Genomic DNA, 26,322 nt, shown 5'->3' with positions numbered 1-26,322 from the left:
AGAAATGTGTGAAACCAAAAAGGACTCAATTCACATAACAGGCAGTGGAAGCCTTTCCTGGCTTTCCTGGAAGATGATTCAGGCTAGAAAGAAAAACATGTGATAAACCAGTTGATTAAGACACCAAATGACGTCTTTTCTGTCCCAAATGTGACTCGAGGATCTTTGTGTGTCCCTCCCAGCTCAGATATTCCGTGATTCCACGAATCCCTTTGTGGGGACCATCACCTGTGCTGCCTTTTCCGCTCACTTCTCGGTTTCTTCTTTTATTTTCACCCGGCAACTTGAGCAAAGAAAACAGCGCAAAAACCCCGAGCAGAAATAACTCAGACAAGGTACTTGAGAGCGAGCTTTGGAGCCTTTCAAGCCTCCAGGGGAAGGCGATTCATGAATGCCAGGCGGGCAGGGCCATCATTGATGCTCATCTTCATTCACCAAGCCGCCCCCAACGCCACGTCCCCTATTTTGCTGTGTTCCAAACCAGCTGCAGGAGTGCCAGGGGAACAAGCCTTTACTGTCACAGCAGCCAGCAGCTGTCCCCAGCGGCACCCCAACCCCGCTGGCTGGCCCTGGCACCCGAAATCGCTCTGTGTTCATTCAGCTCTGGCCTTTCTCCCCTCTGGCTGCCAGGATTTGGGTTGAAAGGGAGCAGAGAAAGCTGAAATCAGGAGCTTGGGAGGCAGCATGAGCACGGGGGGCTCCTCTGAAGAGAGCAGACATGCAGCTGTGGATAATGCAGGCACACACCGGGCACTCAGCTGCGCCTGCTGAAGGGGACGTGGACACCTCACAGAGAATTTGGGAGCTTCTTTCTGCTAAGCCATTTTTTTCCCAGCAGTAATAATTCTACCCTTTAAAATCCCCAATTTTCCCTGTGGAAATCTGATCTTTAACTCCAGGATTAAAGCTGGAAAGGATTTTTGGAGGAAGAATCACCTTTTTTTGTTGTGTATTTCTGCAGGTTAATGAGTAAGGGCTGGTTCAGAAGAGGGATCCTTAAGTGGTACCATAGGACAAGCAATTAATAATCACAATAATCATAATTAATCACAGTAGTACCCCTTATTTTGAAAAGATGCCATCCAGGCTGTGCTGTGCAGGAGGAATGAAGAGATCCAACACCTCACCTGACATTTAATGTGTAATTCATACACGGGTGGGTTTTGATCCTGCATCCCAGAGCACATCCAGAGAGATTCCGTGTGCTCTCATCCTCTAAAAATGCCTTCCCTGGCTGCCACTGGAAAGGAAATTTTTCCTTCCTGGCACAAGCAGGGCTCTGCCTGCTCTGGAGCCAATGCACACATACTCTTATTCCTGCAGGAGGAAGGAGTACAGAACAGAGGAACTGGGGTGGGAGGTGGAGCAGCCTCCATCCCACAGGGGTGCTGAGAATTCCCAGGTGGGAATGTGATGGAGCCAGGCACACAGACCTTGGATTTACTGCCTGATTCCCAGAAACACTGGCTGAGCTGGCCAGGAACTTTCTCGGAGGCCACGTCAGAAAATGAAGCAATATTCCAAATATCAACCTCTGCCGTGCCCACTCTGTCAGGAAGAGCTGGATCTGTTCTCCCAAATCCTCTCTGAACTGGGTGCACTCCTAAAGGCTCCACTGGGCCACAGGAACCTGGGTTGTTCCCTCCCAAATCTGCACCTTTTTCCTGGGAATGCTGATGTCAGGGCCTGCTGTGTCAGGCCAGGATGACACACCCTGTGGGATCCTGCCCTGCAGCTCCAGCCTGTGCCCATCACTGGGCAAACATCCCCATCCTTTGTCATACGAAAATCCGGCCACGAGACCCCCCCGCAGGACAAACAGCCCCACTTGAACCCACTTGTTCCCTGAGCATTATCTCATTCCATTTCATGGCTGAGTGAGCTTCTCAGGAAACCAGAGCTCCTGAGCACCTCCAGGTGCTCCAGCTCCCTCCTTTCCCTGTGTTCTGGCTGTGTGAGGCCAGGGAATTGTGCTCCATCTCCCGAGGAGCGAGTCGGGAACAGGGAATGGTTCGTGCGGGATCTGGGACGTGCAGCAGGACACGTTCCCTGCCCCGCTGCCAGGCACGGCCTCATCCCCGAGCCCATCTCTGGAACAAGAGGAAACAGCCACCCAAAGTCACCTTCCTCCTTCTACCTGTGCTGCACAAAGAGGAATTCAAACCTGTGGGCTGGGAAATGCAATTCCCTGCCTCAGGCAGGGCTGGGGAGCCCTGGAAGGCAGCAGCGAGCAGGGAAGAAAACCAAAGTCTGTAATTCCTCCTGTCCTTGGGGGCTTCTTTTGCAGGAATCTTTGGAGCTGAACACAAGGAGCAGAAAAAAGGGGTTCTTGTTCCCATTCCTACCTCCAAAACTCCGAGCATCCCACAAATCCCTTCCCAGCCTCAGTCACGCACTGAGGTTGGGATCTTCCGAGGAAGGTGCTCCGCAGGAGGGGCTGGATTAGGAAAAAATGGACTAAAAATAGTGATTATTGCTTGGACTCACCCCTGGCTAAAACAGATGAAACACTGGAATTCTGTGAGTCAAGGTAAATTGCCCAATGAGACAGGATTTATAGGAATATGCATTAATTATAGGTCACAGGAGAGGGGAAAAGATTTTCCCAAGTGTCCAACAGCATTGCAAAGTCACCAATCCACAGCCCAGGGAAACATAAACTCATCCCCAATCTCATTAAATTTTAGAAGAAAATTTCAATTATTCAATTAGCAAGTCCAACATATTTAGTTTGCCTTGAGCCTTAAAATTTTTTTTTTTTTTTAAAGACGCTTTGAAAATTGTATTTCAAATACGTCAGGCAGTAACTCTGCAAACGGAAAGCTGAAAACTGGAAAAATTACAGTTTGGGGTTTTGTGGAAAAAAAAAATAAAATTAAATCCTGCTTTGCCATTTGAGAGACCAAATTAATTTTCACATTGAAGGCAGACGGATGTTCGGGCACATTTCAAAGCATACGGTTTATTTATTACACATCACAGTAATTAAACAAAAACCACCATATTCCTGGTACTTTTTAAACGCTGGAATGCTTGAAGCCCAGTTTCTTATTTTTCCTCCGTCAATCTTATCCGTGACCCTCTATTTTTCCAGGGGGAAGCAGCAGATAAAACTTGAATTTGGGAAGCCCCCCTCAATCGCAATTAGAATGCTGAATTCCGCGGATAATTAGAATCAAATGCTCCAAAGAAATGCTGGAATAGCAGGGCTGGCTCGGAAAGGAACAACTTAAACTGACGGGGCAGATTTTGGGGGTCTCCCTCCCTTTTTTCCCCATCCAAAGGCTCACCCCGACGTGCCGCATCCTCCTCCGGCCGGGACCTCCCGGGCGCTTCCCGGTGCTCGGGATGGAGCCGGCTGCGGGAAGGCTGCGGGAAAAGAGGAGGGAGAGAGTCGGGGAGGGGACTCGTGTCGCTTTTTTCCAGCGATTCCCCGATTTCGCCCGTTGGAGAGAGCGGGGCCGGAGCGACGCGCTCGGGGCTGCGGGAGCGCACGGCCCGGGGGCACCGGGGATCGGCTGCGGGGGACACACAGGGAGCTCTGCCCTCCCGGCCACGCACCGACCGCCCCAAAAACCCCTGGAAAAGGGGATTTGAAATAACCGGCGGTCCCGCGGCACCGCTCCGCCACCCCCGTTCCGCGGCGCTGGGAAAAGCACGCGGCCGCTCCATCCCGCACCCGCTGCCCGGTACCCGGCTAGAACAGCGGGAGCCCGGCTGCACGCCGGAGCGCGAAACACATCCCCACTGTCGGGGGGTCCCCGCCAGTACCGCGCGGCGGTGAAGCGCCCGGACGATTTGCAGCGGAAAAAAGCACAGAGGAGCCCAAAGAGGCAGCCGGAGCAGGGAGCCGGAGCAGCGGCGGGCGGCATCCACCGGGCCGGGGCGGCAGCGGGACCCCGCGCTGGCGGCGGCTCCACCGGCGGAGCGGGAGCTCTGAGGCGGCGAGCGCGCGGCACGGGCCCGCCGTGCGAAGCCACGCCCCTTATGCAAATCACCTCCCCCTCTCCACCAATGGCGAGCGGCGGCGGAGGCGGGGCCGCTCGCCCTGCCCTTAAAGTAACTTGTTGCCAGGGGCCCCGTTTCGCACTGGACGTGGAGCGCGGCGCGGGCAGCGCGGGGCCCCGGCGGCGGCGGCAGGACCGGCTGCGGAGCGGGGGGGCTAGCGCGGATTTTGAGCTGAGTTTCGAGCGTTTCGTGTCTTTTTTTTTTTTTCCTTCTAGAATTTCTTGTTTTTACTCGTTTTCCCGCGGCGCCCCGCGGAGGGTGCGCGGGCCTCCCCCCCACACCCCCGGGCGGGCACAGCGCACGGCCGGCCCGGCTCTGCCGCCCGCCGATGCTCAACATGACCGAGGAGCACGACAAAGCGCTGGAGGCTCCGTGCAGCCCCGCGGGCACCACCAGCTCCATGTCCCACGTGGACTCGGACTCGGACTCGCCGCTCTCCCCCGCCGGCTCCGAGGGGCTGGGCTGCGCCCCCGCGCCCGCCCCGCGCCCGCCGGGCGCCGCCGCGCTGGGCGCCAAGGTGGACGCGGCCGAGGTGGACGAGCGCTTCCCCGCCTGCATCCGCGACGCCGTCTCGCAGGTGCTCAAGGGCTACGACTGGAGCCTGGTGCCCATGCCCGTCCGCGGCAACGGATCGCTCAAAGCCAAGCCGCACGTCAAGCGGCCCATGAACGCCTTCATGGTGTGGGCGCAGGCGGCCCGCAGGAAGCTGGCGGATCAATACCCGCATCTGCACAACGCCGAGCTCAGCAAGACCCTGGGCAAGCTCTGGCGGTGAGTGCCGAGCCGAGCCGCGTCCTGCGCGGGGCTGCGCGGCCGGACCCCCCCGTCCCAGCGCTTCTAAAGCTTCTGCCCGCTTTGCTTTTGTTAATCCGGGCTTCTCGGTGCGGTTCCGAGGGAGGTGCCGTCCCTTCCCCGAGCATCCCGCCGCACCGCGAAGGACGCACCGGTCCCTGCTCCGAAAAATCCCCCGAGCAGGGGCTTGGGCACCCCCGCTCCTGCCACGGGTGGATTTTCCTTGCTCCATCACGGGGATGCACAAGTCCTTCCCTTGCCTGCGGCTTCTCCATCCCCAGGCGATGAGACTTCTTTAATGACTTGTTTTATGGCTTTTCCTATTTTTTTTTTTTGCCTTTTTGGCTCGCTTGATGCTTTACAAGCTATAAACGCAGCTAAACTCATTTTTTAGCAGTTATTTTAACGAGCTTCCTAATTTCCCCGCTTATCTGCTCAGCGCTGCCGGGGGATGCAAACTTTTATTTGCTGAGCAGCATCCGAGCCCGCTTTGCTTTCCAAGGCTCTTCCCCGAGCCACGTTTCTCCGTGTGGTTTATCCCGTGCTGTCTGCCCGTACCCAATTCCCATCTTTTCCTGCCTACTCGGGCCAGCGATGCTCCGGCTGCGGTCTGAGTCTCTCCAAGAGTTTGCAAAGAGAGGTGTGGGCAGAGGGCAGAGAGTTTGGAAAGCAGTAATCCCATCCCTGGTGCCTTGGTGGTTTCTTTGTAAGCACCAAACAAAGCTGGAAATGTTTGTGGTGGTGAGGGGGTGGCATTTGCAGGGCAAACATGGGAATTATATTTTGTAATTGTGTTAGAAATGTGGAAGGGGGATTCTGTTTTGCCCAGTTACCCCTGTCTATAGTGGTCGGGTTTTTCGTGCTGCTGTAGTTGGTGTTTTAATCCATTTTTTTGCCGTGGATTTTAATTCCTTTTTACCACAGCAAATTAATTTTGTAGTTAACTTGCCAAGTGCTCAGATCCATGCATGGGAAGTGGGGATGTGCGAGTCTAAAAACAAGAAGAAAACTTGTAAGGAAAAGATCCTAATTTTGACTTTTTTTTTTTTTTTTTTTCCCCTCTCTTCCTTACTAAAACAACCAACCCCCCCCAAAAACCAGTTTATTGAGCGAGAACGAGAAACGTCCCTTTGTGGAGGAAGCCGAGCGGCTCAGGGTGCAGCACAAAAAGGATCACCCGGATTACAAATACCAGCCCCCTTACTAAAACAACCAACCCCCCCAAAAACCAGTTTATTGAGCGAGAACGAGAAACGTCCCTTTGTGGAGGAAGCCGAGCGGCTCAGGGTGCAGCACAAAAAGGATCACCCGGATTACAAATACCAGCCCCGGAGGAGGAAAAGCGTCAAAGCCGGGCAGAGCGACTCGGACTCGGGGGCTGAGCTCAGCCACCACGCCGGCACTCAGCTCTACAAGGCCGACACGGGGCTGGGGGGCATGGCCGACTCCCACCACCACGGCGACCACACAGGTAAAAGGTGGCATTCCCGCTGATCCCTGTGCCTTGGGGAGGGATGGGATCCCGCTGCTTCCCGCCCTGCAGAGCCCGAGGCAGGAGTTGTTGTCCCAAGAGCTGTGCTTGGGAGCGTGACCGTGATTGTCCTTAGTGAGTGCTCTCAGAGCTGCCTGTGCCATAGGGAATGCCAAAGCGCTGGGATCCCGGGCTCCCTGGATGGGGAGAATGAATTATTCTGGGCTAATTATTTGTATGATGGGCTAATAAGAGTGCCTGGGGAGCCAGGTCCCGGGGCAGAGCTTCCCAGCACTGGGAATTGGTGTGCTGACAGATTCTGGGAGCACTGGACCATCCTGCAGCCTCAGACCGTGCTGGGATCATGGCCCTGGGTTCCTCTGCCTTGGGAGAGCCGGGCTGGGCTCGGCAGCCCACAGGGGGAGGATGAGCTCCATCATGGGCTTCACTCTGTGAATGCACCCCCTGGGGGGGTTTGGTGCTGCCAGGCTGTCCTGCCGTGTCCCAGAGTGATCCTGATGGGCTCAGCCTGCTCCCATGTCCCATGTGGGGGGCTCATCCCAGGGGGACACGGTCACAGGGCTGGACATCGCCCGTGTCCGACACGGTGCCGCAGATTTAAATCCCCAAAGAAAGCAACAACAGACAGGTGAAACACATTTGTTGAAGGAGCTGGGCGTTCTGTGGTCACTGCTGAAACCTCGCTGTCCCTTCGTCCCCAGGCCAGCCCCACGGACCCCCCACGCCGCCCACCACCCCCAAAACCGACCTGCACCACGGCGGCAAGCAGGAGCTGAAACACGAGGGCCGGCGCCTGGTGGAGAGCGGCCGCCAGAACATCGACTTCAGCAACGTGGACATCTCGGAGCTGAGCAGCGAGGTCATCAACAACATGGAGACCTTCGACGTGCACGAGTTCGACCAGTACCTGCCCCTGAACGGCCACGCGGCGCTGCCGGCCGAGCACGGCGCCAACGCCGCCTCCTTCGGCGCCTCCTTCGCGCACTCGGGCGCGGCCGCGCAGGTGTGGACTCACAAGAGCCCGGCCGCGGCCTCGCCGGCGGCGGCCGAGCCGGGCCAGCAGCGGCCTCACATCAAGACGGAGCAGCTGAGCCCCAGCCACTACAGCGAGCAGCCCCACGGCTCCCCGGCGCACTCCGACTCCTACGGCTCCTACGGCGGCCAGGCCTGCGCCACCTCGGCCGCCCCGGCCGCCGCCGCCGCCGCCTCCTTCTCCAGCTCCCAGTGCGACTACACGGACCTGCAGAGCTCCAACTACTACAACCCCTACCCCGGCTACGCCTCCAGCCTCTACCAGTATCCCTATTTCCACTCGTCGCGCCGTCCCTACGCCACCCCCATCCTCAACGGGCTGTCCATCCCGCCGGCGCACAGCCCCACCGCCAACTGGGAGCAGCCCGTCTACACCACGCTGACCAGGCCTTAAAGGATTCCCGGAGCCTCCCGAGGCTTCCCTGGAATTATGCACTAATGAAGGAATGAGGAGGAAGAGCGTGGAGTGTTCCAAAGTGCCTCCTGAGCCGCTGGGAACTTTCTGCTGGTCGCCACCTTGCTTTGAAACTCCCCCGAAAGGACAGAGCTCTATTTTTTTTTGTTTTGTTTGTTTTTTTTTTTTTTCTTTGATTCGTAGGATTTAAGAAATTAAAAAAAAAAAAAACTAAAAAAACCAACCAAACAAAGGACAGAACATTTAAAAAAAAAAAGCAAGAGGTTAAAAAAAAAAACAAAAGGAAAAGGACCGGCGATGCCTTTTGAGTAAATGAAGGACAAAACGTTGGACTGAGCCGAACTCGCTCGGCCTGGAAGTTTGGCCAAGTGCAAAACGTGGAGAGAGAGAGGGGGAGACAAAACAACAACAAAAAAAGCTGTTTGAGACTTTCAGGGTCTATTGCAATGTGAGGAACGGACCAACCTTGAGGGCAGGAACTCACTGGGACCAACAGGGATGAGCCCCGAAATCCCAAAAAAATCCCGTGGGAAGAGTCTGATGGGACCAACCAATTCAGTGTCTGAAGTGTTTGTTGATTTTATTTTTATTTTAATTTTTTTTGTCAGGAGTTCTTCTAAGCAAGGTTTGGCTGTAATTAACATTTTATTTTGGGTTTGTTTTTTTGTTTGTTTTTGGAAGCTTCAAATGTTTTTGGTTGTTTTGGTTTCGTTTTTTTTTTTTTTTTAATCTGTTAAATATGTATTTATGTTGTGTATTATTTTGTCTTTTAATTAATGAAGTCATTTTGTGCAAAACGAAAAAAAAGTAGAATTTTTAAGAGATTTTAAAGACGGGGGAGGGAACCTAAAAAAATAATGGAGATGATACAATAAACTGGTGTTATGAGTCTATAGATTTTCCTTGGTTTTTGGGTTTTTTTCATTTTGGAACCGCTGCAGGAGCCGTGCTGGAGAGAGGGACTGAAGGAATCCGCCTGGAAACTCCGATGGGAATGTCAAATAACGAGGGGGGGAATTACTGATTCAATTGGGAGGCTCAAATGCTGCCTGAAAAGGGCAGGTGATTTTCTGGCCACCTGTTTTGGGCTGTTAAAATCGGATTTCAGGAGTCTTCGGAGGCTTTCAGAACCAGGACTGCTTTAAAGGAGCTGTAATTCCATGAGAAACCATCGACTTCTGCTTTAATTTTGGCTTCTAGGGACCAGATATCATCCATCAAGCTGTGAAACTAAAATCTCCTCCACTAAAAAAATGGGTTTAGGGTACTTAGTTTTTAGACTAATATTTCATTGATATATTTCTACTTCTTCCATTGTATGCTGAGCATATAAATAACCATCTATTTTATGGGAACTCGTGCCTTTAAAAGCCTTTGTAAATCTAAACCCACCTTTCAGAGGTTATTCATCTTTTTACCTTTTCTACGTTTCCTACTCTTTTTTCTAAAAGATATTTTTTTGCATATTTCCTTTCGTGGCGGGAGAGGGAGGGACACGCTGGGCTGGGGGAAAAGACAAAAAAAGCTCATTTTTATGCAATCTATTTTTCTGTATAAAGTTTGAAAGACTTTTGGTTGTTACTGATCTGTTCTCTTCACTCGCTTCTGACTAAGCAATGCTAACTTTTGTACAGATCCATTTGATAAAATTAAAAAGTGCTTTTTATCAAGGATGTGTTCTGTTTTCTTTCTTCTTAAGCCTATTTTCTGTGCTGGGGGAAAAAAAAAACCTGGGAAAACAGCTTGCAAGGCGATGAAATCTTCAGAATAAAATATTTTCATCAAGGATTTATTTCCCTTTTAGTCTGGATTCTTTTTTTTTCCCTTGCTCCTTTTCCCTGCGCTTTGTGTCTTACTCTTGAGGTTTTTTTGAAATACAGATAAATTAATTTGATTTTTCCTTTAAGAAGGGCATTTCCATGCCCACAATCCTAAGGATTTCAGAGGATTTCAGGCTGCTCACACGAGGCCAGGTTTGCAGGGTTTTAGCCCCAGCTGATTTTCCTCCTGTAGGGAATTTACAGGAAGAAATTCCCTTTTCTGCTTGGTGAGCCCTGGTAAATAAATCCCTCTGAATTACAAGAGCAACCAAATTATACGTTGCACGTCGGCCTTGCTGTATTTCTTTTTTTCAACACGGTCATTAACATCGTTACATTTGTAACTTTTATTTTGCTTTCTTGCAGCAAACATCCCCTCCCTGTTCGGCTTTTGTCTGCTCGGGGAGCAAAGGGATCCCAACCTGGGAGGAAAAAAAAAGTTGGGATTGGGGCGTTCCAGCCTTCCCTGCTTGAGAGAAAAAGCTGGAACACGAAGGGGAATGGATGTGATGACAATTAATGAATCTGCAGCCCATTAAGGAGGGCTGGGGAGCAGAATCCCGGGCGGAATTCGGTGTTTGCAGCCTCTGCCAAGAGGGGCTGGAAGGCGACACCATTTTCTCCGTGCTCCTTTCCAGCTCTCCTGGCAGAGGGATTTCATTCCAGCCGGAGCCAAAGTGCAGCGTAATTCCCTTCCCTCCCCTCTCCTCCTCCCATGACTCTGCAGATTTCCCCTTCATCCTGATTTATGCCTGGAAAATGGATGTGTTTTGGCTCTGCCCTCGAGCTTGGGGTTTGCCTCACACTGTGAGGGGCAAAAGGAAACGAAAGGTGAGGTGGGAATGTTTTTGGGGATGATCCTTGCTTTCTGCTGGCTGTTTGATGGTACAGCTTGGAGTGGCTTCGCTGGTGGCTGATGACCAAAATTAAAACATCCGTGTGGGATAAAATGGTGAAGCACCCAAAATAACGACATTAGAAATTGAAAATCACCACAAAATGTTAAAGATTGCGCTGAAGCATCCCTGGTTCCTGGGAGAGCACGGGGAGGGGGCTCCGTGCATCCAGCAGGATGGATCCCTGTCTCCTTTCCCTTCTCCCAGTGACAGGGGTGACAGCCAGTGCCACGTCCTTGTCCCAGCCAGGAGCTGCAGGATGAGCGTGGAGCTGTGCTCTCATCCCAAGGATGCACATCCCCACCAGGCAGGTTTGAAATCCCCCTGCTGTGGCCACGGTTGGTTTTACTTCCCATGAGTTTTGCAAAAATAAATTGAATTATTACTGGTATTTACAGGAATAAGGTAATTAAATGGTATATTATAATATAGATTTGTATTGTATTTTGCCATGGAATTGGGGTTGGGAGGGATCCACAAGGATCATGTAAACCCAATCCTGATTTTAGATATCATATTTCTATATTTTACATCCATTCCATAGGTTCAAGGGGTGATGGCAGCTTTGGAATCATCAAATCCTGGAATGGTTTGGGTTGGAAAGGACCGAAAAGCTCATCCTGGTCCCATCCTGGGCAGGGACAACTTCCACCCTCCCAGACTGCTCCTTCCAACCTGGCCCTGGACACTTCCAGGACTGAGGTGCTGGAGAGCTCCTGGAAGCAATTCCAGGGAACAGCTCCTGGGGTTCTGTGGGGCTGGGGGTAAAACCCAGAGATGTTACAGAATGGATGTTCAGGAGGGTGCCAGGCAGGTAAAATGCAGCACCCTGGATAATCCAGGGCTAAAACTCAGGGTTTAGAGGGAGCTGGACATTCCCAAGATCGCCCAAATTTCATTCCCTACTCCTCAATTTACACTTCCTCTCAATTTCCCATTTGAGAGGAAAACACAGATCTGTTTTTACCCAAAGAAAGATATAATTCTGATCAGAAATTACTGCTGCATTTCCACATTTTGTCCTCTTCTTCCCTTTTCTGCTCCAGGCTGAGGCAGGAGAAGGATTTTCCAGGAGTTTTCCAGGCTGAATGGCAGCATTGTGTGTCCCGTGCTCGGGGCTGGTGGCTCTGTGCTGGAATGTCTCTGCAGAGTCAATGAGATCAGGTGAAACCAGGGCTGCCTTTTGACCCCTGGCTGCCAACAAAAAAGGCTTCTCAAGATAATTGCAGGAACCCACGGGTGAGAAAAGTCCCTCCATTTTATTTTTGGAGCAGGGAATAAAGAGTGTTGCTGTTTAGCTCAGACAGTGCTAGTTAGCAAGAAAGAGGAAATTAATTTTATAGACCATATCCACATTCTTTCTGCAGGCTGGAAAAAAAAAGTCCCTTCCCATCCTCCTTGTTTTAATTCTTTCTGGAGTGACATCAACTAGGTTTGCAAAGAAATGATTAAAAGGCATTTTTATGACAGCCTTGAGCTTTCATAAACTTCCACACAGGGACGTCCCTGCCTGTGCATCGACCTCTTCCCTCTGCCACCTTCATATTCCAGGGCTGGATCTTCTCTGTGGCCTGGCACTTGGGGGGGAAAAAAAAAAATAAAATAAAAAAGCCTGGACATGTGATGTCATTTGGGATAGAGGGTGGACTCCAGGAGGGCAGGAAAACCTTTTCCAGCTGATCCTGGAAAGGCAGAGCTTCAGTGCCACAGGGATTTGGGAGCAGGAGAGGCATGTCCGAGTCCATGGGAAGGTTTTGGTGGCCATGGGAAGATTGTGGTGGCCATGGGAAGATTTTGGTGGCCACGAGAGGGTTTTTGTGGCCACGAGAGGGTTTTTGTGGCCACGGGAAGGTTCGTCCGAGTCCATGGGAGGCTTGGTGGCCATGGGAAGATTTCGGTGGCCACAGGAAGGTTTCTGTGGCCATGGGAAGGTTTTGGTGGCCACGGGAAAGTTTTGGTGGCCATGGGAAGGTTTTGGTGGCCATGGGAAGGTTTTGGTGGCCATGGGAAAATTTTGGTGGCCATGGGAAAGTTTTGGTGGCCATGGGAGGCTTGGTGGCCACAGGAGGGTTTTGGTGGCCACCTGAGGAGGTGGCACTGCAGTGACCCCAGCGTGGCACAGCCCTGTCCCCATGGACAGGATGAGTTTCCCTTAGGGACCCTTTAAGGAAACTCCAACACTGCTGGAAAAGCAGGGCCCTGAGTTTGGATTGAGGGCTCTGAGGGCAAATTCCTACACATGAATTGACCAAGGGCTCCAAAGTCCCTTTTTGGGGGTGGGAGGAGGGAATTTCACATCAATTCCTGACTGTCCATGAGGGATTCATGGAAAAACCCCAGGAGACAACAATGCCACGGCCTCACCACTGCCCTGCTCTCCTCAGAGACCCTGCAGAGGCTCCACCAGGTTTTTTGGGAGTTCTCCACATGAACACAGTGAGGGGACCCTGCAGAGCATTCCAGGATCCAGGGAGAGCCGATCCAGCCCCGGATCCATCCAGCAGTGCCAGCTGAGCCAGGGCAGTGCCATTCCCAGGCCATTTCCTGCCTCTTCCAGGCAGGAATTTGGGATGGCACCAGGCTGAGGCTTGGGGAGGGGAAGCCATTTCCCAAATGAGTCAGCAAGAGCTAAAAATAATCCCCCTGGAGATAAACCCAGACCACAGCAAATGGGGCTTATTCCAAATTGCTTCACTCCCTGCTGCACCCCCAGCCCGCCGAGCTGGGAGGCTGCAGAGCAATCCCTGCCATGGGTTGGGGTGCAGGGGATGCTGCCTGCTGGGATTTTGGGAGTGAGAGCCCCCCAGGTGGCTCAGGATGGGTGGCAGGCTGTGGGGCTGCTGTCGCAGAGTATTTGCAGAGGTTCCAGCTGGGGGGTGAGGCCGGAGTGAATGAGGTGGGAAGGGAGTTTTTGATATTCCAGGCGTCATTTTTCCATAAAGCCACGCTGTCTGCGTGGGGAAACTCAGTCTGAGCACCAAACCAACCCCGGCTTCTGCTGCAGCCCAGCTCCACAGAGGGCTGGGACACTGTGGGGTGGCTGCTGCTGCCAACCTGGGGCCTTTTTCCCAGAAATAGTTGGGATAAAGGGGGTGCCTGCTGCTGAAATCACAGCTCTGCCCTTCCCAGGCTTGAAAGAGCCGCCAGCATCGCTGCTGACCCCTATTAAACTGTTCCCATATGGCCCCAGAGCTCAGGCAGGCCCAGCGTGTCCCTGCCTTCACTGCAGGCTCGGGGCTGGCCTGATTTAGGGCAGCGTGGGTTAAAAAAAGCCAGTTGGACACACTGAGTCAGGTTTAAAAGCCTCTTCTTTCAGTTTATCTTAAACGAATTAGGGGTGAAAGCCAAGCTGCTCCTAATCCAGAATAGAAGGGATTCCCTCCGTGCTGAACCCGCTCTGGAGCTGGGCTGGACTGGGGAAACTGAGGCAAAGGCACTGCTGGGGTGGGAGGGGAGGTCCAGGAGGGATGGGGAGCCACACATCTGACACAGTATGGCACCTCACACCCATCCCATCCCAGAACATCACACAGATCCCACCCCAGAACATCACACCCATCCCATCCCATGCCATCCCATCCCATCCCATCCCATCCCATCCCATCCCATCCCATCACATCCCATCACATCCCATCCCATCCCAGAACATCACACAGATCCTGTCCTAGAATATCATACAAATCCCATCCCAGAACATCACACCCATCCCATCCTATCCCAGAACACCACACAGATCCCACCCCAGAACATCACACCCATCCCAGAACATCACACAGATCCCATCCCAGAATATCACACACATCCCATCCCATCCCATCCCATCCCATCCCATCCCATCCCATCCCAGAACATCACACAGATCCCATCCCATCCCAGCACATCACAGCCATCCCATCCCATCCCATCCCGTCCCATCCCAGAACATCACACAGATCTCATCCCAGAACATCACACAGATCCCATCCCAGAATATCACACACATCCCATCCCATCCCATCCCATCCCAACCCATCCCATCCCATCCCATCCCATCCCAACCCATCCCATCCCATCCCATCCCATCCCAACCCATCCCATCCCATCCCATCCCATCCCAACCCATCCCATCCCATCCCATCCCATCCCAACCCATCCCATCCCATCCCATCCCATCCCAACCCATCCCATCCCATCCCATCCCATCCCAACCCATCCCATCCCATCCCATCCCATCCCATCCCATCCCATCCCACCCCTCTCCGTGTCCCCTCCTCTCTCTCCTCCTCGCCCTGGCTCCCTGTCCCTGGATTTGTTTGTGCCTGTGTGCTCAGGCAATATTGGGACTGCCAGAGTGACATTAAAACATTTACCCAAAACACCTCTGCCTGCCTCTCTCCTCCCCTCTCTCACCCCCCCTCCTCTTTTCCTCACTTTTTTTTTCCTGGTGCGTGTCAAAATTCCCATCGCGGGGCTGGGAAAGGGTTAAACATTTGGAAAGGTCTTGTTTGAGGTAGAGTGAATTTTAACCACCACACACATAACGAATGCGCAGCAGCCTGAATTGCTGGTGAGGAGCCAAGAGCACAAGAGAGGAGCTGCTGAATTTTAATGATTCATTATTGCATGGAAGGCCTTTGTCTTCCTTTATCCGGTGCACAATAAAAGAATTAATTGGACAGAAAATGGCAGGGCAAAGAACTGACAAGTCATTAAGGGGCTCTGAATGGCTGATTAGGTGCACATTGGGGGTGGAATTTCAACTGCACTGTTGCAGCAAGGGCTCCGGAATAATAATGGCATGGCACAGTTTATATTTTGTATGCAGTACCAGAAAGGCCTTTCTGTCGGCATTGTGGGGCTATTTATTCTGCTGTCTATTTAGCCATTGTTGGCATTGTGCTGCCAATAAGAATGCGCAAACAAAGTTGGGATTTTTTTTTTATTTTCTCTTTTTTTTTTTTTTTTTTTTTTTTGGGGGGGGGGGGGGTGGGTGTTGGATTTCAACTTCAAAATAATTGGGGAAGCAGAATCTCGCTCCGTGCGTGGTTTTATTAATTTTGCTCTCTCTCTCTCTGTGTGTGTGTTGAGGACTGGCTGTAAATATTTAGACTTGCCAGAAGGAGCTTCATTTAGCACGAGGAAAAAAGAAGGAATAAACTTCTCCTGCTTCTTTTTTTTTTTTTTTTTTTTTTTTTTTTTTTTTTTTGTTTTTTTTTTTTGGCTTTCCCCCATTCCCAACGAGCCGCCGAAGCCTCGCGCAGCTGCCGGAGCCCCCGTGGTGGTGAAAACGCCGGGATTGGGGCAGTGAGCACTTCCCCAGCCCCAGGCCGGGAGGATGCAGCCCAAGGAAAAGCAGCCAAGTGGAATTATTGGTCGCTAGGAAGTCCCTGGGACACCTCGCGCTCGCATCCTCCGGGGCGGCTCCTGCCGCAGCCGCGCTGCTGTTGTTGATGTGGAGGTTCAATAAAACCCACACACACACGGGAGGGGAAAGGGCAGGGTAGGTGTGATTCCCATGAGGAATGGGCTTGGTTCTTAAAAGGAATAACAAACAGGAATTGCAGTTTGCTGTCAGGGCTGGGCGCAGCTGTGTGAAGTTTTAGGGGGGAAAAGGGGACTTTAATGGAGATCCACCTTTATCCCTGGATGCTCCTGCCAATGAGATGGGATGGACTGGGAAGGACAGGGACAGACAGGGATGCACTGGGAAGGACAGGGATGGACTGGGGCAGATTCCAGCTCTGTCTCCCATCCCAATCCATTCCCCATTCCCCATCCTTCCCAGCCCAGGGGGTTTAGGAACCCTCCCACCCCTCACAGGGGGTCCCAGTTGGAGGACACAGGGACAGCTCCATCTGCTCCTCCTCTGTCTCTGATCCCAAATTTCCCTGTGCTTCGGGAATGAGCAGAAGGAATTCCTATAAATCCCCCTTTTCCCAGCCAGGAGAATCCAAGGAGCAGCTGCTGGGACCTCTCCAGGTGGGCAGGGACTTCCCAGGAGCTCCAGGGAATCCCTGGAGCCACCTGAACCCCGCAGGATCCGTTGGCTTTGGGAGCCTCTCCTGGTCCCCACATGGAGATGGGGCTAAAAAACCAGAAAAAATTCCAGCAAAAATCCAGATTTTAGGAGAAATCAATTCCAGGGAGGAGGAGCTTGGAGCAGAATCCATCAGAACAACATCAGTGAGGCTCTGGAGCCTGATCCGAGCCTGGAGCAGCTGGAACGGGACACAGAGAACCCCAAAACCTCTCCAAGGTGCTTCCCAAATTCCAGCTGGAAGGAGTTTGTTTGTTTGAATGGATTGAACTCTGCAAAACATCCGAGTGGGAGAAGTTTGTGTTCTATTTCTGGGAAGAAAAGATCTGCTGAGCTCTCCCAGGAAAAACAGGGATTTCAACAACCAGCCCCAATCCAGGGAGATTCCCAGAATTTTTTTTTTTCCCAGAGAAATGTCAAGATTTCTGCTTGGGAGAGAGAGGAAAGTTGGAAACATCTGGTTTGTGAGTGAAAAATCCTGATTTTTGGGTTTTTTCAGGGATACATTTCAAATCTTTGGGAAAATCCACTCAAACCAGGATAAATCCTGAGTTTTGGGTCTTCCCAGGGATAAATTTCTGAATCTTTGGGAAAATCCACTCAAGGAAAGGCTGTGGAAATGCTGCTGGGATTTGGGATGGGGAAGGAGCCTGGCAGGACTGTCCTGCAGGAAGGAAGGCTCAGCCTGGGGGAGCAGCTGGAGCTTCCTCAGGGAATGCCAGGCAGAGTCTGGGAATGGGAACAGCCCAGACCCCAAACTCGGGGCGTGCCCTCATCCCACCCTCAGGACACCCCAATTTCCTGGGAATTGCCATTCCAGGGGTGCTCCCCCATCCCCACCTCCCACGAGCTCCTGGGCTGTCCTGAGCTCCCTGCCCAAACCTCAGGACACGGATTTCCAGCCTGAAATGACTCCAACAGCATCCTTTGGATTTTCCCTTTTCCCTAATTACAGGGATTTCTTTTTATTACCACCGTGGGCTTGTTCCAAACCCAGCCAGCTCAGGGAAAGCTTCCACAGGCTCTTGGATCTGAGCTCTTGGATCAGCCAAGGCACTCGGGGGAGCTTTTCCTATAACAAATTATCCATTATTTGCTGGTTCTTATTTAATTATCAGCCAGGAGCTGCAGATATTTCCCTTCCACCTGCCCTGGGATGGAGGAGAAGACTCCCACTGCCTGCAGGAGGATCCCACTCCCACAAAGTGGGAACAGTTGGATCTGTGGGGTTGTGTCCCAGGTTGTTTGGAGCTGAATATTCCCAACATCAGACACCAGGAGGTGAATTTTGGCCAAGGTTCCTCCAGCCCAGCCTCCCCTGTCAGCTCTGTGCCCAACACCTGCTTCACTTTTTTGGGAAAAGCCCCTGGAATTGCCTCAAACCTCAGCTGGACGCAGGATTTGGTGGGATTTGATCCCTGCTCCGTGGGCTGAGCTTCAGTGCTCAGGGAGTTTTGGAAAGGTGGGAAATTGATGATTTTGACCTCTTGAAAAAGGTAGAAAATGAAGATATTTTTGGGATTCTTGTCCTCGGGGTGCTTTTCCTCGCTTCAGCTGTGTCCCATGCAGCAGAGGATCCCGTGGAGCAGCAGGGAAGCAGAAATGTTTAAGTTCTTTTAAAACCAGTGAGTTTTGCCATGGATTTCACCGGAGACCCCCTGACCTTTTCCCTGACCTTTGGAAATGGGTTTAAAGCTGCTCTTGGTGTGTCTCATCCCACCTGGGATCACCTGAGCTTGGGAATGATCCTTTCTCCCAACCCTGGAGTGGTTTCCCCATGGATTCCCTGTTGCAGTGGAGTGTTTGGAGAGAATAATTCCCAAGGCTCTGCCTCCACCAGGGAAATCTGATGGTGCCGACTCTGATTTGTTGGGTAAGGGGAGGTGGGATGCGATCTGCTGCTGCCCAGGCCGGTGCTAACAGAATTCCACCCCTTTTCCCATACTGGAAATTGGGAATTTCAGTGCTGGATCCAGTGCTTGGCTATTCTCTGCAGGATTGCAGCAAGAACCAAGTCCTGGAGGAAAATCTTCCCCCTCGGGACACCTGTGCCTCCCTTGGAAATGGGATTTGGTGCCATTTCTGGAGGTGTAAAGCTCCATAGCAGCAGTTAATATATGCATACTTTGGGTTCCCTCATTACCATTTCAGTTGGCTCGTTTACATAATAACACAGAACAGAAGATCATTTGCATAAAATTAAAAAAAAGGGGGGGGGAAAAAATCAAATAACTGAACGTTGCTTTTATTTGGAGAGGGAGCCTGTGAAGTTATTTATATCCCCAAAGTCCCGAGGAGCCGGATCCCCGGCAGGGAACCGTGCTTTCCACACAAAACAGGACTTGACCACTCCAATTTATTCATGGAATATCAGCTCCCTCCGTGCAGGAGGGTTGGTTTTTTTTGGTTTTTTTTTTCCAGCAGCTGACGGGAAATCCCCTCCCAGCTGCAGCAGGAGCAGCCCCACTCAGAGCCAGACAAAAGTCAATTCCCCCGGCTCGGCTCTGCACCTGAAGGGCTGGGAATGAGGGCTCTGCTGCTTGGAGACCAGTGGTGTGCTGGAAAAATGCTGTGGAAAAACGCTGTTCTCTTCCAGCACTGCTGCCTGGGGGTCAGAACCTGATCTGGGGGGGTTTCACCCCTCCCCATCCCACATCCAGCACCGAGAGCCCAAGGAAAGCTCCTCGTGGGCTTCCCGGATTTCCTGTCGTGTCCTGATGGAATCTCAGGATCATTTGGGCTGGAAAACACCTCCAAGGCCATCAGATCCAAGCTGTGATCATCACCACAGTGTCAATCCAACCACAGCGCTGAGTGCCACGTGCCAGGAGGAATGATCCCAATTTCCATGGGCAAATATTCCAGCTGGCCTTCCCACGGGATAGGTCCACACTGCAGGTGGTGTCACCAGAACCATTTGGGTTTGGAGCCAGCTCTTTTGGAATCACAGGATCATTTGGGCTGGAAAACACCTCCAAGGCCATCAAATCTGAGCTGTGATCATCACCACAGTGTCAATCCAACCACAGCGCTGAGTGCTGTGTGCCAGGAGGAATTATCCCAATTTCCATGGGCAAATATTCCAGCTGGCCTTCCTACAGAATGGCTCACTGCAGGTGGTGTCACCAGAACCATTTGGGTTTGGAGCCAGCTCTTTTGGAATCACAGGATCATTTGGGCTGGAAAACACCTCCAAGGCCATGGAGTCCAACCTTTGATCCATCACCACTGTGCCAATGAAACCAGCAGGTGCCAGAAGGAATCATCCCAATTTCCATGGGCAAATATTCCAGCTGGCCCTGCCGTGGATGGGTCACTGCAGGTGGTGTCACCAGAGCCACCTGGGCAGGGTGAGGCTCTGTCTGTGGCAGCACAGGAGCCCCCCCAGCCCTGGAGAGGCCGTGGGGAAGGGAGGGAAGGGGGGAATGGGATCGTTATTGAGGCCATGTGGACACTCAGGGCAGAATTCCAAGCCTGGCAGGCTCAGAGCTGGGCCCCACCACGCCCATGGCCAACAATTCCCATTCTTGTTGGCATTCCCAGAGGAGCCAGGGCAGCCCTTGCGTTCCCATTTTTCTTGGGAGCACCATGCAGAGGGACAGGGAATTCCCAGCAAAACATTGTCCCATTGTCCCCTGGGTCCCAAAGGACAGCGAGAGGAGGCAGCTCTGGGTCACGTTTCCAAGCTTCCATCTGCTCTGCAGGACCTTGCCCAGTTGGGCACTGCTCATCCCAAAAATCTCCAGGAGGATTGGCGCCGGTGGGAAAAACGTGGAGGTCAGTTCCTAATGAACTTAATTTCAGGGATGGTTCCAGCAGGAGTTGCTGGAATAAATCTCTCCATGCTCCAGAGGCTCTGGGTGCTCCTGGGCCAGGCTCAGCTCCTGTGACCCCTCTGCAATCCCAAGCCACATTCCCGGTGTCCAGAAAGATGCCGTGAGTTTGGAGACTCGGAAATGACAGGAGGATTTGCCCTGAGATTTCTCCCACCAAACCTTTCTCACGCAAATCCCAGCCCTCTGCACGCGCCTGGAATTCCAAATCAGCCCCAATTCCAAGGCCCAGGCTCCCATTCCCTCATGGAACCCACACTGCCAGGGCTGGGAACAGGCACAGGGCAATCCTAGGGGAGATTCCACGGGGTGAGACCCAACCAGCTCCACGAGAGCCCTTTGGATCTGCTCGGAGCTGGATCCACTCAAAGGAATTCCCTTGGGAATGAGGGAACCCATCCTGCTGAGAGGTGCTGCAGGGAATTCCAAGGCTGTTGGGTGCTGGATTATGTCTTTTTCTGACCCAGAGATGGGGTCACTGAGAGGTGTTTTAAAAACTTTTATTCCATTTTCAGTCTCATGTGAAGGGCGAGACCATACACATGTTATAATTCACAACCAGAAGTTCACTTTTTACAAAGTAAAAGTCCAAAATTTCACCACAAATCTATTTCCCACAGTTGGGAAGTGCTGTTCTATGACACAGGACGGGTGCTCTGCCTGCAAATAACCAGAAAAATTATTATGACCGCTGTTAATTGCCAAAAATACAAAAAAATAACCCCAATCCTGTGCCTTATACCTGCCTGTTCAGCAGAGCCCATGGAGAACATGGAATTACCTTTGCTTCAGGAAGACAATGAGATCCTGCCTCAGCCCTGGAGCATCCCAGAGGGAATTACCAGCTCAGGTTTCGGTGTTTTATTGCCAAAAAGCAGAAGATTTGGCCCAAGCCGGGTGCTCCGTGGGCGGAGCCGGGTGCAGAGCCCGGCTGGGGCAGCCGCTCCTGATTTGCAAGGGAAATGATTTGTAAATAATCCTCATTACCCGGGAGGCCGCCCCTCCCCGCCCCCTTGTTATTCCCATCACCTGAGAGCCTCTCTGGCCGAATTTTTTACTTTTTTTCTACACTCTGGCCTTGCTGCCACAGCTTGAAAAGGGTTTCATATTTAATAACTTCAAAATAACTTTAATTAGCTTTATTTTTAATAATATTAATTATTACTTTTAGTAATATTAGGTTATTTTTGCTCCATGTGCTCACCCTGATGGAAGGATTTGTGATTCCTTTACCTCCAGGACTGGGGGCTCTGTGCTTGCTCCCCACTGGTTCTCCCAGAACATCCCAGCTCATCACACCCACCGGGCTCTCAGGAGCTGCCCAGGTCCACAACCAGGATAAAACCACTGGAGCAGCCCCCTTGGAATTGTTCCCAGCTGCTTGGTCACTCCGAGAGCAAAGGGGCTCTTTTTTCTGGGAGTTTCTGCTTTTTCTCTTCTCTGAGGAGGGATCAGGACACAGCACAGGGCCTCAGGGCTCTGTGGGATGGTGGAACATCTCCCTTCCCACCTTCTCGCTCCCATCAGATCCAATTTTCTCCTGAGGTCAGTCTTCCCTGCCACTTAATTCCCTTTTTAATGGTGATCGCAGCTGGATCATCCCAGTTCCTACAGCAGGGAGAAGGAAGGGAAGTGCCAGTTCAGGTGCTGCTTCTGGGCTTGGGACCTGCCTCGAGTGGCATCAGTGCCACCCATCCTCATCCCTATCCTATCCTTATCCCATCCCATTTCCCATGCTTGTCCCCATCCCTTTCCCAATCTCCATCCCTGTCCCCATTCCCACCCTTATCCCCATTCCCATTCCCCATTCCTGTCCCCATTCTCACCCTTATCCTCATTCCCCTTCCCTTTCCCCTTTCTCATTGCCATTCCCATTCCCCATCCTTGTTCCTACTCCTTTTCCCAATCCCTGTTCCCATCCCCGTTCCCATCCCCATCCCTGTTCCCATTCCTATCCTTATTCCCATTCCCACTCCCTTTCCCCATCCCTGTTTTCATTCCCATTCCCATCCCTGTTCCCATTCCCATCCTTATCTCTGTTCCCATTCCCATCCCCGCTCCCAGCCGGCAGTTCCCCCCATTCCCGCTCTCGCAGAGCAGGAGGACGATGCAGATGAGATGCAGATGAGATGCAAAAGAGAGGGACCGGGATTTGCATCCTTAGCTCGGTGCAGAGGCTGCTCGGAGGGGCCCCAGGGTGGGAGGGAATTGTTTTCCAGCTCTCCTGGGGTATCCATGTCCCTGCTGGCCCACGAGGGATTTTGGGATGTGGGCATTGAGGACAGGGATGGAGAGCTTGGTCAGGGCAGCCTTTGAAGCTCCTGCTCCTCCCTGAGCAAACGCAGCTGCAGCTGTCACAATTAACTGCCTCTTTTTTTTTTTTTTCCTATTAATTAATTTTTTTTCCTGTGAAATTCCCAGAATTTTAGCTGGTTAAGGCACTCTTCCCTTTTATCCCAGAGCTCTGCACCCCCCTGCTCCTACAAACCCTGCAGCCCCTCATTCTGGCAGAGCTGACCCAGGAGAGGGGCTCGGTGCTCCCCAAAAGCAGCTCCCTCCTGGATAACCCCAGAAATTCCAGCAGTGGATTTTACCGAGAGGGATGTGACTTTTCCCGCTGTTTTCTATTCCAGCGAAGAACTTTCCTGCCTGTAGGAACCAAAACTCCTTGCTCCGATTTGGGACATCTCATCCCAAAGGTCCCTCCTGCCTGCAGCTCCTCGGGAGGGCGCTGGGTGCTGGAGCCCGGGGTACCCTGGATGCATCCCGAGGGATCGGGCAGCACCCGCGGGGACAATCCCGGGATTCCCGTGCCTCTGGCTCCTCCCGAAGGCTGCGGGAGCAGGGCAGGGGCCGGGGTGCCTCCCGGGCCGCAGGAGGGGTGGGATGGGAGCAGAGAGGGAATGGGAGGAGAGCAGGAATCCCATCCCTGCCGGGCTGGAATGGCGTTAGCCCTGCCCGGGGCAGCTCCAGCGGCACGGATCCCGCATCCTGGGGCAGCTCCAGCAGAGCGGATCCCAGATCCTGGGGCAGCTCCAGCAGAGAGGATCCCAGATCCTGGGGCAGCTGGAGTGGGCACAGCCCGAGCCGAGGATGGAGGGGTGAGATTTGGAGAGAAGGGATTTGGAGGGATGGGGCTCACAAATATAAAGATTGGGGGGATGAGGCTCACAAATATGAGGATTGGAGGGATGGGGGTTGGAGGGACAGGATGGTGAGATAGGATTTGGAGGGAAGGGGTTTAGAGGCATGTGGATTGAAGGGACAGGGTTTGCAGGGACTCTGGCTCACAGGGACTGCCCCAGGAGGGTGGAAGGAGCAGCCAGGGGCTCAGCCCTGCTTTGGAGCCCTTTTCCATGCAGGCAGCCAGAGCAGATCCCGTTCTCTGAGAACAGGACAGGAGGTGGGCACAGCCCTTTTCTTTAATCTCCTTATCCCCAGGGGCTTGGAATTCTTACGCTGGGCTTGGATTCTGTACTGTGCTGCCAGTCTCCACTCCCAGATCCTGACAGGGGTAATAAACCTATCCCTGCTTTGCTGGGAAGAGTTTTCCCAGTCAGGCTGAAGGGACAGCCCGCTGGGCTGGGTTGCTCCAGGGCCACCAAGGCCTGGATGTCCTCCCTGTCCCTGCTCTGTGCCAGAAACCCCGGCTGGCACAGAGCTGGGAGGTGGCTCCTCATTCCCCAGCCAAGGCACAGCCCTTTTCTTTTTCCTGGGACAAATATTTCATGTTAATTGTCACTGGGTTTCTGTGGGGTGGGCTGCAGTGGGAAGGCAGGGACACAGCTCTGAAGGGACAGGGAAGGAAAAAGGGATGGATGCTCGGGAAGAGAGCAGCCCCCGGGGGGCTGAGCCATAGAATCCAGAGATTTGGGTTGGAAGAGACCTTTTAGAAGTCATTTATCCAGCCCCAAAACTTGCACTCAGCGGGGGATAAAGGTTGGAATACTGACTTCACATCCAAATTTCTCACCGTGTAGGGCCATTGGGGTTTTCCCAAATTCTTCCTTTCTACCACCCTTTTTCTCTTGACCCCGAGCTCTGTCACCCCAGATTTCCTGTGGAATATTTGGTGTCCAATATTCCACAGAACTCACAGAATTCACAGAATCCACATCCAAGGTGAATCTCCTGCAGAGAGAAGGAAAAACCCCAGCAACTGCTGCAGCTCGTCCCGAGCAGAGCCAGCACTGCCACCCAAATGACTCCATGGAAGAATGTGCCCGTGGCAGAGCTCCCTGAACATTCCAGGCAGGATCCTGCCTGCTCCTGGATGCCACTGCAAAAACATTCCCAAAAATCAGCCGTGACCCCGCTCTGGGGGCACTGAGAATCGGGAGCTGTCAGGGGGGCTCCTTGCTGCCCCCCACCCTCCATGCCCAGGGAATTCTCTTCCCAGGGATGGGGTTGGAAAAGCCAGGGATGCTTGAGGGTTGAGGGGGGTCCTGCTCCCTGCCCACCCCGTGGGTAAACCCAGGTTGGGCAGCCGGGGTGGCTCCAGGAGCTCCCTGTGCCTGGCGCCCGGCGCTCCTGGCAGCCATCCCGGCCTCCTCCATCCCATTCCCGGCTCCTGCCAGCCTGGACCCTGCTCCTTCCTCTGCAGGGCTGCTCCTCCAGCCCTGCCAGGCTGCCCGGGACCCCACGGCTCCGGTGCCCTGCGTGGGCACAAACTGACCCCGGGGGATTCTTGCTGGGAGTCTGGATGGGCCAATTCCAGGGAAAACTCCTGGCATTCCTAGAGCCAGAGCTGGGATGGCACCGTGCAGGCTGTGAGGCACCTCCAGGTTGTGTGTGCGCCGAGCCAAGAGGGATTTCAGTGCCAGAACAGCAGCTCTCCCTCCAGAGCTGCCGAATCCATCATTTTTCCAGGGGATCTCTGACAGCAGCTAACACTTCTCCCCACGCTGGGCAGGCCCTGCTCCCAGCTGGGCTCTGGGTGGTTTCTGGCTCTGCCAGGGCCCTGCTGGGGCTGCTGCCACCCCAGAGTCTCCTTGTGGGTGGACATTCCCAGCCCGGTGCCTGTGGTGGTTTTTCCAGGGAGAGCCGGCGGCTCCTGGCGTCCCAGGCCAGCCGGGGCTGGGCCCTCTCCAGCCTGCAGAGAACAAGGAACCGATTCAGGAGCAAGCTCAGAGTGTGCTGCTGTCCCTTCACACCTCCCCAGCCAGGCCATAAACCCCTCCAGAGCAGACCTGGAGGGCACAGAGGCGTTTTTGGGATGTGGCTCTGGCCAGTGTCACCTCACCCATCCCGGCTCCTTCTCCTTGACTCAAGATCCCTCTCCTGGTGTGGCCCAAGGTGGCCTCGTGCCAGCTGGGACAGCACTGGAGGGGCTCTGGGTTCCCCCCAAAATGAGATGAGGAGAAAATCCTTGCTGGGGGCGGGTTTGGATGGGGATGAACTGTGGGGATCCAGGAGCAGAGTCCCTGCAGCCCCTAGGAGCCGCGAGGGCCCTGCAGAGCTGCCAATTCCCGGCTCCTGCAGCCCCGTCTCCCAAAATTCCCCCCTGGTTCCCCCACCTGAAGGCTTTACAAGACAAACACCTAATCCTGCGTGGAAATTAGAGCCACATAATATCTCTTTTCACTCCGAGCCGAGGTGTTGAGTCTGATTACAGCACACACTGTTTGCTTTGTGCCAGGGCAAAGCCTCTGTAATTTCTCGGCCAGTCAACATCGTTCCTGCCACGAGGCTGAAAATCCACAGGCTACTGTGCAAACGAGCTAGCAAATATTAATCCACGGGAAATGATCTGGGAGGGGAGGCAGGGAAAGGGGAGGGAAGTTATTTATACCCCCTTCCCTCCCCCAAGATTAATAGTGCCAAATTACAAATGGAAAAAAATGAAACAGGGGGATGAGGAGGAGGTGGGGGGGGGGGGGACACTTTCCTGCTGTCACTGCTCCCTGATTTCCTGGGAGAGAAAATGCCCCAGTCCAGAGGATCTTGGAATGTCCTGAGCTGGAAGGGACCTTCAGGGATCACGGAGTGCCAGGATGGATCCTCCTGGTCTCCAAGGAG

The 26,322-nt window shown here is 53.1% G+C and overlaps 1 protein-coding gene across 1 annotated transcript; it reads left to right on the top strand.

Moving 5' to 3' along the window:
- Positions 1-4,112: 4,112 nt before the first annotated feature.
- SOX8 (SRY-box transcription factor 8) lies at positions 4,113-7,885 on the top strand. The gene is made up of 3 exons (XM_041401649.1): positions 4,113-4,779; positions 6,033-6,271; positions 6,994-7,885. Exons 1-3 carry the CDS (start codon positions 4,337-4,339, stop codon positions 7,716-7,718), a joined length of 1,407 nt encoding a protein of 468 aa, XP_041257583.1. The 5' UTR covers positions 4,113-4,336; the 3' UTR covers positions 7,719-7,885.
- Positions 7,886-26,322: the final 18,437 nt, after the last annotated feature.

This window comes from Onychostruthus taczanowskii, unplaced genomic scaffold (assembly GCF_017590055.1).
Source record: "Onychostruthus taczanowskii isolate IOZ18803 unplaced genomic scaffold, ASM1759005v1 scaffold19, whole genome shotgun sequence".
NCBI classification, from domain to species: domain Eukaryota; kingdom Metazoa; phylum Chordata; class Aves; order Passeriformes; family Passeridae; genus Onychostruthus; species Onychostruthus taczanowskii.
The sequence above is the reverse complement of the archived record's forward strand: the minus strand, read 5'-3'. Positions and strand labels throughout refer to the sequence as shown.

Coding starts and splice junctions, on each gene's coding strand:
- SOX8 (XM_041401649.1), top strand. CDS start 4,337: ATGCTCAACATGACCGAGGAGCACGACAAAGCGCTGGAGGCTCCGTGC. Junction 4,780..6,032: donor ACCCTGGGCAAGCTCTGGCG/GTGAGTGCCGAG, acceptor CCCAAAAACCAG/TTTATTGAGCGAGAACGAGA. Junction 6,272..6,993: donor CCACCACGGCGACCACACAG/GTAAAAGGTGGC, acceptor CTTCGTCCCCAG/GCCAGCCCCACGGACCCCCC.